This window comes from Sus scrofa, chromosome 3, assembly GCF_000003025.6.
Source record: "Sus scrofa isolate TJ Tabasco breed Duroc chromosome 3, Sscrofa11.1, whole genome shotgun sequence".
NCBI classification, from domain to species: domain Eukaryota; kingdom Metazoa; phylum Chordata; class Mammalia; order Artiodactyla; family Suidae; genus Sus; species Sus scrofa.
The window spans coordinates 69,764,693-69,782,256 of record NC_010445.4 but is presented as its reverse complement, the minus strand read 5'-3'; the positions used below and the strand labels follow the sequence as shown (position 1 = coordinate 69,782,256).

The window sequence follows — 17,564 nt, the reverse complement described above, 5'->3', positions numbered from 1 at the left end:
CTTCTTTGCTTGCAACGGTGACCAGCCCTGACCCCTGAACCATGCCCCACAGGAACCTGCTGGCCACCTGCTGGAAAACCAGTCACATCAGACCCCTTGCATCCAGGAAGGGGCAAGAACTTGCCCTCTCCAAAACAGTTGTGGAGTTGATATTTGCATCAGACTTGACACGGCCAGCATCACCATCTGCCGGCTTCCAGAAAACTTCAGATTCTGAGAGGGCCCTCCAACCTGGAAGGCATGCAGAGTGAAAGTGGTGAGACAAGAGTGTGGTCTGTATTCTCAGGCAATTGGCCTCCTACGTCCATCAGCCTCAGAGAAGAATATCTGGGTCTGAGCTATACCCTGGACCACTAGAGACACCTCGAGCTACGCCTGGACCACAGAGGACACCTGAGATGCAATCTGGACCACGAGGTCACCCAGACGTACACCCTGGACCACAGAAGACACCCTGAGGGACACCCTAGACCATGAAGGACACCCTGAGATACCAAGTGGAGCACAGAGGACACCCTGAGGCACACCCCGGATGATAGACAACATCAAAAACGACACCCTGGACCACGAGGACACCCCGAGACATGCTCTGGTCCATGAAGACACCCCAAACCATACCCTGAAGCACAAAGACACACTGAGCTATACTCTGGACCATGAGGACATTCTGAGGGATACCTTAGACCATGAAGGACACCCTGAGCTACCACTGGACCACAGAGGACACCCTGAGGCACACCCTGGATGATGGAGGACACCATGGATGACACCCTGGACCATGAGGACACCCTGAGCTACACCCTGGACCATGAGGACACACAGCTGTACCATGGCCCATGAGGACACACTGGGGGACACCCTAGACCATGAAGGACACCCTGAGCCACACCATGGACCATGAGGACACTGGGAGGGACACCCTAGACCATGAGGGACACCCTGAGCCACAACTGGACCACAGAGAACACCCCAAGGCACCGCTGGATAACGGAGGACACCCTGAGCTACACCCTGGACCACAGAACACACACTGAACTAAACCCTGGATCACAAGGATACCCGACTTATACCTCCAAGCACAGAGCCAGCCAGGTAGAGTCTTGCAGAAAGCCCAGGAACCAAACGTGCAGGTGAGTGGAAGTGCAACCTCTCATTATACTTAAAGAGCCTGTCAAGAATTTTCTTCCAGTCCCCAGTGTTCTCAGGGCACCTGCAGAGGGTCTTGTCTACCGGGGGACATGGTAACATAGCTCCTCCAACATGAAGCCAAGAACACTGCTTAGCTTTTCTTACCTCCTCACGACACAGGGGAGCAGGAAGAAAAATGTGTCTTTTTGTTAGCAGGGTAGTGTCCGATTAAGCCTGATGTTTATTTTTTTATTGTCGTTTTAGGGCCCTACCTTCGGCACATGGAAGTTCCCAGGCTAGGGGTCGAGTCGGAGCTACAGCTGCCAGCCTACACCACAGCCACAGCAACGTGGGATCCGAGCCTCATCTGTGACCTACACCACACCTCATAGCAACCCTGGGTCCTTAACCCACTGAGCGAGGCCAGGGATTGAACCTATAGCCTCACGGATCCTAGTCAGGTTCATTGCCACTTCACCACAACAGGGACTCCAGATTAACCCTGACACTGAATCCCAACTCTAGCACTGACCTCACCTCTGTGCCTCAGTGTCCTCAGCAGGGTCCCCTCGTGGTGTCTTCTGTGGTCCAAGGGGTATCTCGGGTGTACCTTAGGAGCGGGACACCCAAACAGCATGTGGCACACCGTAGGCGCTCCATAAGTGTTAGCAGCTATGACTCTCATGGGGACACGGAGCTCCAGGAAGCAGTGGGAGCTGGAAGAGGTGGGTGTCCAGCCCAGGGACCCCCGGGATACCATTTGTGCCCACTGTCTAGGTTAACAATCTCTGCATCCTATACAGAAAGGACCCCCAGGGACCAAACCCTTTAGGAAAAGAAGCCAGCACTTCTCCACCAGCCAAAGTCCTTGGCCAGCCAGGACCTGGCTGAAGGCGAAGCATCTGACCATCAGGCACGAGGCCACTCTTATACTCTGGCTCCATCATCCAGCTGCGGACTGTTCACATGGGTCTTTAGCCTTGAGCCTTCCTCTCCAGCCCCAGGTCCACTCTTATCCAGGACCTTGTGTCCATGAGGGGGGGTTCCTCAGCTGGGCCTGCCAACCCCCGGCGACTTCTCCTCCAGCTGTCTTCTGCCTGCACCCTCTGCAACGCCCAGGTCCCTGAGCCCAGGCGGGGGCTCCTGGCCTGACGCTCCTGACTCCTGACAAGGCGGTCACGGTGTTTCGTGATGGGTCCCTGCTACCCCCACCCCGCTTCATTGTCACCTCATCACCATTACTCCTTACATGGCAGCCACACTCATGTTCTGACGGCTTCCAGGATCTGCCAGGCTTTCCTTCTCCCGTGTGCCTCTTTGTGTGCTGTGCCCTCTTTCTGGACCCCCCCAAGCCTGCCTTCGCCTCTCTCCAGTCTTATCTTACAAGCGTCAGCCCTGTGTGACTTCGGGGGCCCTCCCCTGGGCCCCCCCACACCCACATCACCTTCGTCATCATGACAGAGACACCACAGAGTATCCTCAGCTTCCCCTCTCAGCATCTTGAAGGACACACCAGTCTGTGGGACCCCCAGCCCCTGCAAACTGCCTGGCACCCCTGTCCCCCTGAAGAGAGTGACGGGGTCTCCCCCAGGGCTCAGGGGGGCCACCACAGTCGTGCTCAACACACACACCCAAACTCATGCACAGTTAGCGCTGACAGAACTTCCTTTGTTAAAAGACAGCAAACTGCTAGATTTCAAAAATAACTTAAGACGAAATTTCTTTTTTATTCCCAAGCAAGAAGCCAGACATTGCCAGATCTATTTAGAGGGTTCACCAAAAGGCTGCTAACCCCTCCCCACCGCCCCTGGCGGGGGTCCTGCCACCAGGGTGAGGCCGCAGTTAGGGGATATGCACCCTGGGGATCCCTGATTCTTGGGGCTGCTGGCCAAGGTTGGGGGCCCTCCAGAGAGGGGAAGAGGGCTCTCCTGGGTCCAGAGAGGAGGCTGGCCTCCACTCCAGCTGGTCCTCCGTCCCGGGGATCTGCCCTTGGCCTGTCAGCCCCCATCCATGCCGCCTGCTTGTAGGGACTCATTTTAATTAATGTCAGAACGGGGCCAACCACTGGGGCCGTGACACTTGTTTGCAGGTCATCTCCTCTTAACAGGCTCACCCGGGGGGCGGGAGGGGCAGGCAGGAGGACCTGTCACAAACTGAAGCAGAGATCAGTTAATGAGGCTGCGGGGCCTGGGCTTCCAGAGAGCAAGGCAAAGGAAAATAAAATAAAGCCTCTTTTTCTGGAGGTTTTGTGATTTACACACACAAAAGAAAAGCAGGCAGGCTGCAAATTTTCCAAGTCAGAAACTCCACTCCATCTGCCGAAGTTAGACCCTCACGGCTGGAAGGTGTCAGGCAGAGGGACACTGCCACTCCGGGCGGAGCTCAGAGGGGCCTCCTGGAGGCCGCAATGGGTCAGCAATCTAATGAACGAGTACTTATGGCCCACTGCTCGGTCCCCCTCTGTGGGGGAGAGGACACAAGGCCTGTCCCTGCTTAGCTTGAAATAAGAGGACAGGACATGGGGCATAACTGACTGTATGAAAAGGATGGAAGTTTCTAGGACTTGGGGCTGGGGTGGTCAGGGAACACCTCCAGCTAGGTGGGAGGCGGAAGGGGGGGTCCCCCAGGCCCTGCGGGTAAGGCCCTGGGTCTGAGAGCCCCAGAGGGACCCAAGCCCCCCATAACGCTGCAGCTTGGGCATCAGAACCCCCACCCCATGATCTGGGCTGGCTCTGGCCTTATGAAGTGGTTCAGGTGGAATGACAGGGCTGCTTGCGTGGGACAGCGAGGCCAGGGTAGGCAGAGAGCCTGGGAGAAGAAGCCCACAGGCCCAGCCTGCAGAAGGGGGTGTCCCCCACTGTGATCCCCTCCACTCCAGCCCCTCTCGGCCAGGGCAGCTCAGGATTCTCCCCAAGTGGCTTCCCAGTTCCCCGTTCCTTCCCTGGAACCTCAAAAAAGGAAGATGGGATTTTCAAGCTGCTAAACTAAACAGAGCCATCAGCTCCTCTTGTCATAGGAGCAGGAAGAGGTGACAGGGCCCTTCCCCTCTCTCACAAGAGCTCCTGGCCCCAGGCAGTAACCCCCCAAAATCAGAGATCTCCAATATGTAGAACCCTCAAATGAAGTCCCAGGCTAGGCCGTGGGACCACCAGGGTGCGTGAGTGATCTCCTGATGAGCCACTGAAATAGACTGGGCAAGGTCTGGCTTCGTTGTGCTTGGGGTGAGACATAAGGATTCGGGGAAGGAGAGTGAGTTTGGCCATGAGATGGGGAACAACCCCACTTAAGAGCCATTTGGAGGTGATCTGGTCCCCGTGGGAACAGGGTAAACGAGACCATCTCAGAACAGCTCCAAATCCCTATTTTAGGAGAAGAGTGAAATAAAAGTACCCAGGCATGAACAGTCATTACACCGATTTAATGACATGGGAGATGAGAAAAGCAGGTTTCACAAAAAAGATTATTATCTGTGAATTTTTAAAAGCTTTCATTCCCTGGAGTTCCCGTCGTGGCACAGCAGAAACGAATCTGACTAGGAACCACGAGGTTTTGGGGTCAATCCCTGGCCTTGCTCAATGGGTTAAGGATCTGGCATTGCCATGAGCTGTGGTGTAGGTCACAGATGCGGCTCGGATCCCGCGTTGCTGTGACCGTGGTGCAGGCTGGTGGCTACAGCTCTGATTGGACCCCTAGCCTGGGAACCTCCATATGCCGAGGGTGCAGCCCTAAAAAGACAAAAAGACAAAAAAAAAAAAGTCTTAAAAATAATTTGCATTTCCTTATTATTTTTCTCAATAAGTACGTGTATAGTAGATGTATTTATTATGCAAGGATAGTGATACATAATGATAAAAATATTGAAGTTGTGACTTTGGCCTCTGGAGGGAGCTATAGGAGACCACCCAGCCAGGATAGAGAGAGGACCAGCTGGAGGTGCAGGGGTGGGATGAACAGGCCAAGGTCTTGTGAACTTGGGCTTCTCTAGCTCTGGCCCAGTCTCCTCACAGTGTCACCTGCCCTCTGCCCTCATCTGGGATACATCTTTGTGCTCACACAGTCAATCTACAAACCTCCCCTACTTAGCTGCTGCATTCTCAAAACTCTCTGGGATTCAAAATGAGCCTCCCTCACCTGTCTTGAGGAATTCACAGGACTCTGGGAGGGCTTAGACATGTGACCACATGACCAAGGCCACCAAGAGGGGACTCAGGGAACTCAGGTAAAGAGCAAAGGGGAGGTGACATTTGGATCAACCTTGGGGATGGATCACGAGCCCCTCCACTCCTGCATCACAGCCACATCACTGAGCACGAAGAGCAGCTCCTCTGAGAAGGATGCTTGGTGAACCTGAGCCCCCCAGGGCAGACGTCCTGGACCCGGCTGGAGTGTGTAGCCCTTCCCATGGCCCCTGGGCACCACCTCACCTCCCTGCCTGCTCTCCCAAACCTGGAGCTCCAGCCTGTGTTCTCGCTCTATGAAAGTGTCACCAGGGCCTACCCTCCTCTGCCTAGGAAGATGGCCCTGACGGCCCCCACACAGAAACTTCCATCTCCCCCACCGCTGCCTGGCCCTGACCCTCAGACCAGGTCTGGCCTGAGATACTGGGAGGGGCAACCGCAGAGCAGCAGGATGCAGAAGATGGGGGGAGGGGAGTTCGAGGCTACTCACAGCGATGGAGACGGCACTGATGACGGCTCCCAGGTAGCCCTGGATGAACTTGGACACAGGTGAAGGCTGGAAGACAGACACAGCATTTCAGGTCCACTGGGTGCCCGCAGCCCCAACGCTCCACCCTTGCAAATAGCCCCAGCCAACAAGAGGCACTCCTGCCCACCAGCCTGGAGGGGTAAGCGAGAAGAAAGTCCCTCTGGAAGCCAAAGGGATCCAGGCCTCCTCAGTGCAGCTCCACACATGGAAACACTGGGCAGCTGTGTCTGGAGAGATGCTGAAGGGCCCACTGCACTTTTGCCCTATTCTAGAAAGGTCCTTGGCAGACCCTGCCGCCTGGAGGTACAGAATAGTGAGGGCCAAAATGGGACGTTTATACAGCTGGGACATTTCCAGGTTGGGAAGCTAAATGTGGCACCCAGAACACTTTCTAGGTGAAAATAGCAGTGTTAAGACTGGCCACAGTCTGGCTGGCTTTCTCAGGTCTGGTCAACCATGCTGCAGCTGGCTTCTAGGCCCCTCAAAGGCGGTCGCTCAATAATTCTATGGGAAAACGGATCTCAAGTTGCAACCCAGAAAATGCAGAGCAAGCCACAGAACTTGCCTGCGCAATAACAGCAACTTTGGAGATGTTTGGTTTAAGGTAAACTGGAGCCATCCAAGCAGAGGCGTACATGAGTGAAGCAGGGACATGGGTGAAGCATGAGTGAGACGCGGATGGAAGGATTAGACGGGAGGAAGGAGGGTGTCCTGAGGTTCCCACTGCCACCTCTTCCTCTCAGCGTTAGAAAATGCACAGACTCCTCTCCAAACCAACAGCGCCCCACCCCCCCCCCCCGCCCTGGGGGACCTAGATCCCCTCTGCTCTCCCTGCCTTTGGGGACCAAGAGGAGAGGCAGCCTTGCCAGCCAAGCAGGGACCCAGCACCTTCCCGAACAAGAGAAAAAGGCCAGGACCTCCATTGTGAGCTGGTTCCAGGAGTGCAGGGGACTTTGGGGAGGACACGAAGATCCTCTCAGACCCCCACCCCCACCCCCAAGAGAAGCCCTTTAGCTTTGCAGCCGGGGCACCAAGGCAGCTTCCAGGGAAGCTCGGAGGGCACTTTAGAGGAATTCAGCCCCCATGTGGCTGATGCTGTCCTGATCCAAGATCTGGGTATAAGAGCTGGGGAAGGGAACGGTGAGGCAGTGGGGCTTAGCCCTTCACTGCCCCCTCTTCACCCCCGAGTTTTGTTTCTTTTTGTTTGTTTTTTGCTTTTTAGGGCCACACCCACAGCATATGGAGGTTCCCAGGCTAGGGGTCCAATCGGAGCTGCAGCCACCGGCCTACACCACAGCCACAGCAACACCAGATCCGAGCCGGGTGTGTGACCTACACCACAGCTCACAGCAACGCTGGATCCTTAACCCACGGAGCAAGGCCAGGGATCGAACCTGCATCCTCATGGATCCTAGTCAGATTCAGTTCTGCTGAGCCATTTCGGAACTCCTCACCCCTGTGTTGTGAGGGCCTCCCCAGTGGGGGCCCTCCTGAAGCCTGACAGTGGAGCCCAGAGGAGGCAGCCCTGATGGTGACATGCCACATTCTAGGGAGGGGGAGGGTCACCCCAGCCTGAAGCCCACCCCCAGGTGGTGGTCTGCGGTGCTTACCTTGGTAGCATTGCGGTTTGCATAGTTGACACAGGCGTTGTGGCTCTGGTTCAGCCACTGAAAGGCAAGGCGGGGGCGGGAGGGAAGAGAAGTCAGAGGAAGTGTGGTCACCTCCCTGGAAGCCAGGCCTGCACCTGGGAGACCTCATCCCTCCAGAGAGGCCTGGGTCTCTGGTTCATGGTAGTTCCATCTGTCTGACCAGTTAGCATGACCAGTCACCATGGTTTGCAGGACTGTGCAGGTCTGGGCATTGAAAGTCCCCTGTCTTGGGAAATCCCTCAGTTCCTGGCAAACCAAGACACGGGTCCCACCCAGCCCAGTGGCCCATCTCAAGCCAGAGATGCTCCTCTCTCCCCACTTACGGCGTTCGCCCCAAATGGGCCCCGCTGCCTTTGCCACATCATCCTTATTACATTACCTACTGGACAGAAGGTGGACACGCAGGTCCTGGAATGACTGACAGCCCTGAGGCTCTTCCAGAAATACCCAGCCCTGTGTCCTGCTCCAGCGGCAGAGCCCGGACATGGACACTGGGAGGAGTCTTTTTCAGGAAAGATGCTGACATTTTCTTCTGCAGACAGTCAGGTTTTTCTTCCTGCCCCTCCTCTACACAGCACACACAGAGAGCCACAACCTGCACTGTCTCCAAGGGCAGAGACCAGGGTCTGTGATGCTTTTCCATCCAGCCACCCCTGGGGTTACCTTCCCCGCAAAGCTGGGTAAGGCTGATGGCAAAATGAGGCCGTCGGCCTTGAGGCCACTGGCCATGGGACGAGCATCCTGTTGAGGGCACCAGCCAGCCCTCCTGCCACCCATGCAAAGGTTAGAGCATACATAATGGTCCAAGACTCAGGCTGCTGGGACCTGCTCAACAGGGCCCAAAGTTCTGGGGTTTCTCCCAGTGACTTCTGGGTTGGGAAGGAGGAGGAAGCAGGGAGACTTTCCCCAAGGGGCCTGGATGGAGAGGAGACACTGAGACAGAGCATTCTAACCAGCACTTGGTAGGCCCCCCCCCCTTCAGGAGCCCTCTGCTTGCTGGGAAGCTGTTACCTGCCAGAAGACAGTGGACGCCAATGTCTGGTTGGGCAAGAGAAGACCAACCACCTATGAGAGAGAGAGAAAAGGTTGAAGAAGGCAAAAAAAAAAAAATTCCCTACACCTTTGCAAAGAAAAATGACACAGTCATGGACAAAAGGGAGCTGGATCTGTACAAACAGATATGTATGATGTGTACGCACAAAGTACTGCCCACAGGGAGTTCCCGTCATGGCTCAGCAATAACAAACCCGACTAATATTCATGGACGCAGGTTTGATCCCCGGCCTCGCTCAGTGGGTTAAGGATCCAGTGCTGCCATGAGCTGTGGTGTAGGTCGCAGATGCAGGTCAAATCCTGTGTTGCTGTGGCTCTGGCGCAGGCCAGCAGCTGTAGCTCTGATTCAACCCCTAGCTTTGGAACTTCCCTATGCTGAGGGCACAATCCTAAAAAAAAGGACTGCCCACAGTGAGATGGTGTATGATGAAAAAAACTTGGTTTCAGAATTATAGAATCTCATTATAAGCATATACCCCATTTTTTTAATGAAAGAAGGAAAAAAGAAAAAAAAAGAAATCTTGGAGCTCCCTGGTGGCTCAGGGGTTAAGGCTCAGGTCATCACTGTGGCGCAGGTTTGATCCGTGACCTTGGAACTTTCACAGGCCTCAGGCATGGCCAAAAAAAGAGAAATCTCATCATATATATGCATATACACAAACACACATACATATACATATCTCTAGGCATAAGAAAATCTGTAGCACAGCATATAAGTGTCCCTGAAGGTCAGGTGACGTGGCATTTTTCTCACATTCTTCTTGAATATTTCTGTATTCCTTTAACAGCAGACATGCATGTTTTCATAGTTGGTGGGCAGGGGACCAATGAAAACAAACCAACAAACAAAAGGATCACCTTCACTTCCACCCAGGTAACCCAAATTCTTCACAGCCTAGCCATCCAATAGGATTTTTGTGAGGGTTAATAAAAATCATTTCAGGAGTTCCCATCATGGCTCAGTGGTTAACAAATACGACTCGGAACCATGAGGTTTCGGATTCGATCCCTGGCCTTGCTCAGTGGGTTAAGGATCCAGCGTTGCCATGAGCTGTGGTGTAGGTTGCAGACCTGGCTCGGATCCTGCGTTGCTGTGGCTCTGGCATAGGCCGGCAGCTACAGCTCTGATTCGTCCCCTAGGCTGGGAACTTCCATATGCCACGGGTGCAGCCACAGAAAAGACAAAAAAAAAAAAAAAGAAGAAGAAAGAAAGAAAAGAAAAGAAAAATTCATTTCAAAGGCCTTAAGGGTTTTACAAAGACAAATTTTGGGAAATTTGTATATTATCTCTGGGCCCCCATGAAGCAAAACCTACCCTATGTTTAAGCCATTGAATGAGTGTTTGTTGAATGTGTGAGAGAATGAACGAAGATGTACATATAGCCAAGTCTGGTGACATAGGCGTGGCTCCATTATTTCCAAAGCCTAAGTATCACCTTAGATCTAGACTCACTGTCTTTGCTTTTTAGGTTTAAGTCAAGATGAATTGTGTGATGTTGACACTGACCAAATCCTGGACATCACGGATCCATGGGTATCTCTCAATTTACCTTCTTTTTTTCTTTTCTTTCTTTTTTGGCCACACCCACGGCATGCCGAAGTTCCTCGGCCAAGGATTGAACCTGTGTCATAGCAGTGACCTGAGCTGCTGCAGTGGTGACAATGCCAGATCCTTAACCCACTGAGCCACAAGAGAACTCCTTCTCTCAATTTTACCTTCTGAATGCTCGTGTGCAAAATAACATCTACCAAGTACTGCTGCATATGGAAAAAATGTGCACAACCATCCACATATTGACTTATTTATTATTCCTGTAGATAAAATGGCTCTTTGGCAAGAATTCCTGTAAGGAACAAGTATAAACATTCAATTCTATGCAGTAAATCAAATTCTAGACATCCTGAGCAGCATTAGTAAATCATGTTTTAAACATTAAAATGTTTTAAAACAGCGAACATGCATACACATTTATATTTATTGGCCCATATCAGTTTGAATAAAATTACATAATGTAAAGCCATTCCATGGTGCCGATGAAGAATTATCTTCTGATACTCTTCTCCCCAAAATAAGATCCCAACTCGATGTTCCTTTGCAACGACAGCTCAGTGTGCTGGAGTGAGAATCAGGAGAGCTTGGGTCTCAGCCTCAGCTCTGACCCCGCCTGAGCTCCAGCATTAGACATTCCCCTTTGGGGTTCCAGCCTTCTCACTTACAGAGTGAAGAGGCTGCCCTTGGAGTCTTAACTCAGTTTGAATCCTAGTCTCAGGTTCCACGGAGTAGGTGTGAAATCCACAGAGACCGTCCCATTGTCTGTAAAGGGAATTCACCCCCATCGGTCCTGCCGAGAAGGAACGCACGGGGACCAGATCCTCTCCTAGTCCCTGGGTGCAGGAGCCTGACCATAGAGAGAAAGCTGGGCCTAGAGAGGCCTGAAGCTGGAAAGAGCGTGAGCCTGAAGGGGTGTGTCGCATGTGCACATGCGCACAAGAGCCTGCGTGGATGTACGGATACACTTGTCTGTCTGGCTGCCTCCCAAAGTCTGAAGAAATAAAAGCTGTTTTTCCACTGTTGGGACCTCAGCACATCATTCCCCCTAATCCGTAGGTTTATAAGCACCCTGTGCTATGAAAGACATTGCCTTCATCCCCTCAGTCCCTATGGCACACCCCCCTACTGTGCTTGGGCCACCAGGAGCATCATAAGATGCAGCCTATGGGACTCACTGTATTTACCAGACAGCTGTTGTCCAGGACACTCACTGCTCATGACGTCCCAGGGTCCCTTTATGAAGCCTCTTGGGGGAAATTTTCCTGATCTCAGGATCAGAAATTGATGCTTTTGAACATCTGGTTTGCATCTGTCTTGCAGACATTGGGCATTGACCTGTGTCACTCTTAGCCCTGACTGTCAAGAAGCCCAGGTGGGATCTCCATGACCCACACCTGCCAAGGGTACAGATGTCATTGTGTGTATCTGTGTCCAAACTTCACTCCTGGTTTCATCTTATCCTTCCTTCCCTAATTTTTTTTTTGTCTCATTTTCATCTTCACTTGTTTTTTCTTGTGGCCCATAATTTTTTTTTAAATAAATTTTTTAAATAATTTTTTTTTCGTCTTTTCCAGAAAAAACCAGAGCCCTAAACTTAACCAAACTAGTACCCAGGATATGCCACACACACACACACACACACACACACACACAGAGCTTTTTATCTTGTTGGCCAGTGTGTTCAGCTTCCATCCCAAACTCCTGCCCTATCACAGCCTGATGTCATGCTGGGCACCTGTGACTCCCCATGCTTTCTTAAAGAGATGGATTGACTGATTTTACTAAGCATTGCTCCTTATGTCACTTACCATACCCTCGTTATAACTCGGGAGCTCAAACTAGAGATTACTTTCTATATTTTGCAAATGGGGCAACTGAAGCTTAGAGAAATTCGGTGGTTTGCCCAAGGCTTCAAAGCAAACTAGAGCAAGAGTCAGGTCACCTGATTCCTGGCTTGGGGGCCTCGACTCTGATTTTAGGGCCCCCTTCTCCAGCTCATCTCCCTGAATACAGAGTCACTTTCCACGCCCATCTTCAAGCATCTTCTATGCACCGAGTTCCATATTGCTCCCAGTGGGGATTGCCAGAAGAGGCGGATATACAGCCTAACCACAGTAAACACAAAGACCAGTCTGGAAAATGTATGAGAACTTTTACAACTCCCGGGGCATGAAAATGGCAAGGTAGGCATTCCTGTGGCAGCTCGGTGGTAACAAATCCGACTAGTATCTATGAGGAGGTAGGTTCGATCCCTGGCCTCGCTAGTGGGTTAAGGATCTGGCATTGCTGTGAGTTGTGGGGTAGGTCACAGATGTGGCTTGGATTCCCTGTTGCTGTGGCTGTGGTGTAGGCCGGCAGTTACAGCTCAGATTCAGTCTCTGGCCTGGAAACTTCCATATGCTGCAAGTACGGCCCTAAAAAATGCAAAAAGAGAGAGAGAGAAGGAGGGAGGGAGGGAGGAAGGAAGAAAGGAAGGGAATGACAAGGTGGTTTAATTAGGTATTTGGATGTGTATAAAATGCATAAAGTTTAACATCAAAGCAGGAGTTAAGGGAGAGATCAGTGTGCCCTGGCTCTCTGCCAAAGGCAGCGGTGGGATGGGGCCGAGGGGTGCCTGTGCAGGCTCAGGAACTGGGACCAGCCAACAGACTGGCCTCATTGAAGGAGGAGGTTGGGGCAAGCAGTCCAGGAAGGGTGAGGGATGAAGGCAGCCGAGCACCACACTGCACCGGCCAGAGGGGCCCAGGGGAGCCGTCAGAGGCTGAGGCAAGAGGAGCAGGGATCCCGCCTTCGGGGTCCGACCGTCAGGCTGGGGGGCCCGGGAGCACACGGGCGCCAGCCTCGCTCCCTATTAGGCAACACGCGGCACCATCTGCACAATCCCAGGAGCAAGAGCAGATATTTTATAACTTCCTTTTTTTCTTTTTAAGTCTAAATTAAAAATAAATGTTCCTTCAGTTCTCAGATGTATATCTCTGGTGCAACCTGCCTACATTCCCTCCCGCCGCCCTTTCCAGAACATGGCAGGGGAAAGAAGGAAAGAGATGAATAGAGGGAGCCAGTCCACCGGCTCCAATGCCAATGGGCTGCACCTCTTCCAAGAGGGAAACGCTTCAGGCGTGGCCACGAGGCGGGTGGAGAGAGCCCAGAACACGCCTGGGACCAGGGAACGTGGAAGGAGAGCCGGCAGCCAGAATTTCCAGCCCAGCCTGCAGGACCCCGGCCAAATCGCACATCCTCTCTTTGCTCCCATTTATAGCTCCTAATGCGACTGGGGTCCCCTCCACAGCTCCCACCCCCGGCAGCCATGCTCTCGGCACATCTGTCTAGCTTTGCCTTCCTGCCCCTTGGATGGGCAGCCCTGGGGCCCCGGGGATAAACACTCAGGCTCTGGTTGCAGAAGGAGATGGCCTCAAATCCTGGTTCTAGAGTTTACCCACTGTGTGACCACACACAGGTAACCTGAGCTCTTTGTGCCTCTGTTTTTTCATCTGTTAAATGGGGATGATCCTGGGACTTCTCTACATGACCACGAGAGGAAGAAGGCATGGAAAGAATGTGGCCTGGTATCTGGCACACGAGTGCTCGCTAGGTGTTAGTATCATTCCTCTCTTTCCATCTCATTCTTTTCCAGTCATCACTGGTCCCATTTCTCTGAACTCGACAGCGTGCATCATACAACTGAGTATCATTTAGCCCCATCTTATATTTAAACACAAGGCTTATCCCTCAAAGGATGGTGAGCTTCTGATAGTAGACCCAGGGCTTTTCTCTCTGATGTCCCCAAAGCACTCAGCATAAAGCTGGACCCGCAACACACCCTGCAAGAACATTGCTAATTCATTATTAAGAACATGAATTAGGGAGTTCCCATAGTGGCGCAGCGGAAACGAATCTGACTAGCATCCATGAGGATGTGGGTTTGATCCCTGGCCTTGCTCAGGGGGCTGGGGATCTGGCATTGCCGTGAGCTGTGGTAGAGGCCAACAGCTACAGCTCCGCTTCGACCCCTAGCCTGGGAACCTCCATATACCGCACATGTGGCCCTAGGAAGGAAAAATAAAGGTGGGGAGAGAATTAATTTTTGGCAGGGAAAAGACCTATGCTGAGCTGTGATCAGGACCGCCATCACCCATCTTTTCCTTACTTCTTTTATTAAAGTCAGATTGCATGGGGGTGTTGGCCTTTGGAGAGGGGGGTAGATTGAGCTTTTCCCCTGAATCTTCATTCCTCCTTGGATCCATACTGATGCCAAGGGAGGAATATATTTCTATACTCTTGGGGTTGCTTGGCCATATGACTTGCTTTGGCCAATGGCACATGGGAGAAAGTGGTAGTGTGGCAGTTCTGAGCCCAGGTCCCAGAGGCCTCATGTGTTTCTGCTGGACTCCTGTGCTGCTCACATTGCCAAGAGGAGACGTCCCGACCAGTGTCCTTGTCCAAGGAAGATAAGACGCAAGGAGCAGTGTCCAGCCTGGGGGGCTGAGCCCAGATCTGTAGTAAGAGGCAGACCTGCCTCGGTCAAGCCCAACCTAGACCATCCAAACCCCAGGTAACTGCAGATTCCTAAGCATGAATGCTTATGGCTTCCACTGAAGTTCTGTGGATGTTTGTTACACAGCACTATAATCAACAACAGCAGATTAATACAGGAATTACCACATCTGAAGGGTGAATATGCTGGCCTTCCTGGCAAAATTCTGTACCATCACTAATGTACCTAGAATAATGTCTTCCCTATTGACGCTGGTTCCTGAGCAGCCTAGCTTATCTACCCACTCCACCTGCTGACCATTGGCCCAATTCTGGGGTCTCCCGAGCTGGTCCAGGAAGAAGGGAAGTTTGTGATAGAGCCTCATCTCAGGACAGAGTCAGGAATGGGGCCAACTGCACCCATATGGCAATGGGCTCACATGAAAAGTCACATCTTCACTTCAGGTCTCCTCCTTCAGAAGGTTCTAACCTTTGCAGAAAGATAAGGTCTCCGGGTGGGAAGGAGGCACTGCCAAACAGCTAAACCTGCTAGGCCACAAGTGGGACAGAAACAGCTGCCAACAAGGACAGGGGAACAAGGCTGCTGGTCACAATTCTGTGCACAGATAGGAGAGAACTGAGGGAACCCCCCCCACTTGCACCCCTTTGGCTGCCACTCATACAAAAGTGACTCAAGCGACAAGAGAAAGAAAAAAATTTTTAAAGTGTAGAGAATCCAGACGGGAAAATAGGGTGTGTATCAAAAAACTGAGAGCAGAAACTTAAGTTGGGGAAGCCTACAAGTGTACGGAATTATCTTGCTTGGCAAGATAACGGCTGGAATGGCTAGTCCTCTCAACTCTCCATCCCATTTCCACCTGGTGAATCCCTCCTCATCCTGCAGGTTTCAGCTTCATTGCCACTTCCTCCAGGAAGCCTTCCCTGACCCTCAAGATGATGCTAGGCCCTGTATTCATGCTCTCCAAGCAGCCTGCCTGCCTTCTTTGCAAGATGCATCCCTCAGCAGTAAGTATCTGTTTAACGTCTGTCTTCCTCGAGAGCTTCTGGAAGCTTGACATTCACTTCTCACACACCTGCGAGTCCTCCCTAGTAAAGCAACAGTCCTTTGGCATCCTAGCTCTTCCTCCACATGGACTCACTCAATTCTAAACGGCTCCCCTTCATTCGTAAAAGATCTGCCATAAGGAGTTTCCTGGTGGCCTAGCGGTTAAGGATCCAGCGTTGTCACTGCTGTGGCATGGATTTGATCACTGGTCCAGGAACTTCCACATGTCATGGGTGTGGCAAAAAAAAAGGTGGGGGGGGGATTGGACATGGGTCCTAGTCTCAACAATTTTGTCCTTCTACTTCACCCCTTTCTTCTGATTTATGTAGCTAATGCTCTGAAAAGTAACACTTCAGGGCTTTAAGAGTGCTGTTATTTAAAGGATCCCAATCAGTTAAAGAAAATATTATCTTTTGTCAAATGTTGTCTCTGACTGGTCAATTCCAGCTTAATTAAGCAACACCTCTTGGATTGGATAAACTAGTCCAAAACGACTGGTGTCCAATTACAATGGTCAGGAAGAAAGTTAGGGGTGGGGCTGAAATGTGTGAAAAAGCAGAGTCTGGATGAGGAGGGTTGGGAGACATCAGAAAGACCCTGGGACTCAGCCAAATCCTCACGCAAATTGAACCCTCTGTGGCTCACCCCTCCTCCCCACAGAGACGGCGAGACTGACACCTGCGCCTCCAGAGAAACAGGCTTTCAAAGCCCATATGATCACCTGCAGCGTTGCAACGAGAGGGTTCAGAGTGAACTAAGCTCTGCACATTCTAAGACAGAAATCTAGTTTGACGTAACCCGAGGCCTCTGGACTCACTGAGACGATGCTCCTGGGCCGCAGTCTGCCCTCTGCAGGCTCCCAGCTGGATACGGGGGTGGGGGGTGGGGTGGGGGTTGGGGCCCTGAGTCCCAGAAGGAAAGAGCAAGAGGAAAGGGGGAAAGCAGTGTCAGGACCTCAGGGCTGAGAAGGGAGGCACAGATGCAAAGCCACCTTGCAGATGCTCGGGCCCACAAGAGAAACCCAGCTCCTGGCACATGAGACATTGCGGGAGCCAAGGGCACAGGCTGGATCCGCGGCTGGCAGCTGGGGAAATGCAAAGGACAGGATGGGGCCCAGGACACTGGCCCAGCCTCTCCCCAGCCACATGTGCCCGGAAAGGACAGGACTGCACATCTCTTGGAGGAAACCTGACCCCTGAGATGCCAATTTTCAGAAGTGACCACAGTTGGTGGGGTTCTTCTGGGAAGGTACCCGAAGAAAGGGGAGAATGAACTACACCAGCCTCGGGAACAGCCTTGGTGCACTGGCTTAGCCACCATGCTTATGTATAAATTGGGATCTCTTTGCCACACATCAAAGGGGGAAAAGTTTCCATCTTCAAATGTTAAGTTTAAAATAAGACACTACATGGGTGCCAGTAGATCTGTGAAATCTGCTGACTAAACTGGCACCAGCTTCTGGGAGAAAACCAGCTCGTTTCTCCTGAGCTCTGGGAGTGAGCAGGGAGGGGGGCGGGGTTACCCTCAGGCAAGGTGGCAACTGCGTGGGGGCTGGGGGTGGGGTCAGGCCAGGGCAGCTCACCTGGGTAGGAGGCAGCTTGGATGTTCCTTCCAGAAGCATCTTAGTCGAGGCACCTGCCAGTCTTACTCACCCCTTCCCTTTATCACTCAGGGATCCAGTTCCTAGCACATTGCTGGCACCCCGTTTCTATTTTGGTAAGCATTTTAGTGGTTTCTGCATGTGTATATTTCTTACCCGTTCTATCCCAGCAGGGGCTTCCCTAAGGCATGGACTGGAACCTTCACGTCCCTTCAGACCAGGCATTTGCTGAGATGTTCAGTGCTACCAGGCAGGGTCTTAGGAGAAGTGGTGTGGCTAAGGGGAGCCAAGCTTCAGGTGGAAGTGGCGAGAAAGCCAGTGGCTGGTGAGGCAGCA

General features: G+C 52.3%; 1 protein-coding gene across 1 annotated transcript in view; it reads right to left on the bottom strand.

The window, feature by feature from the left end:
• Nucleotides 1–17,564, bottom strand: part of SFXN5 (sideroflexin 5) — a 132,951-nt gene that overhangs the window by 51,715 nt on the left and 63,672 nt on the right. The window contains exons 7-9 of the mRNA XM_003354772.5: nucleotides 8,496–8,549; nucleotides 7,446–7,502; nucleotides 5,797–5,862 (exon numbers count right to left, since the gene is read on the bottom strand). Of these exons, the coding sequence (XP_003354820.2) occupies nucleotides 5,797–5,862; nucleotides 7,446–7,502; nucleotides 8,496–8,549 (177 nt within the window). The remainder of the gene's footprint in view (nucleotides 1–5,796; nucleotides 5,863–7,445; nucleotides 7,503–8,495; nucleotides 8,550–17,564) is intronic.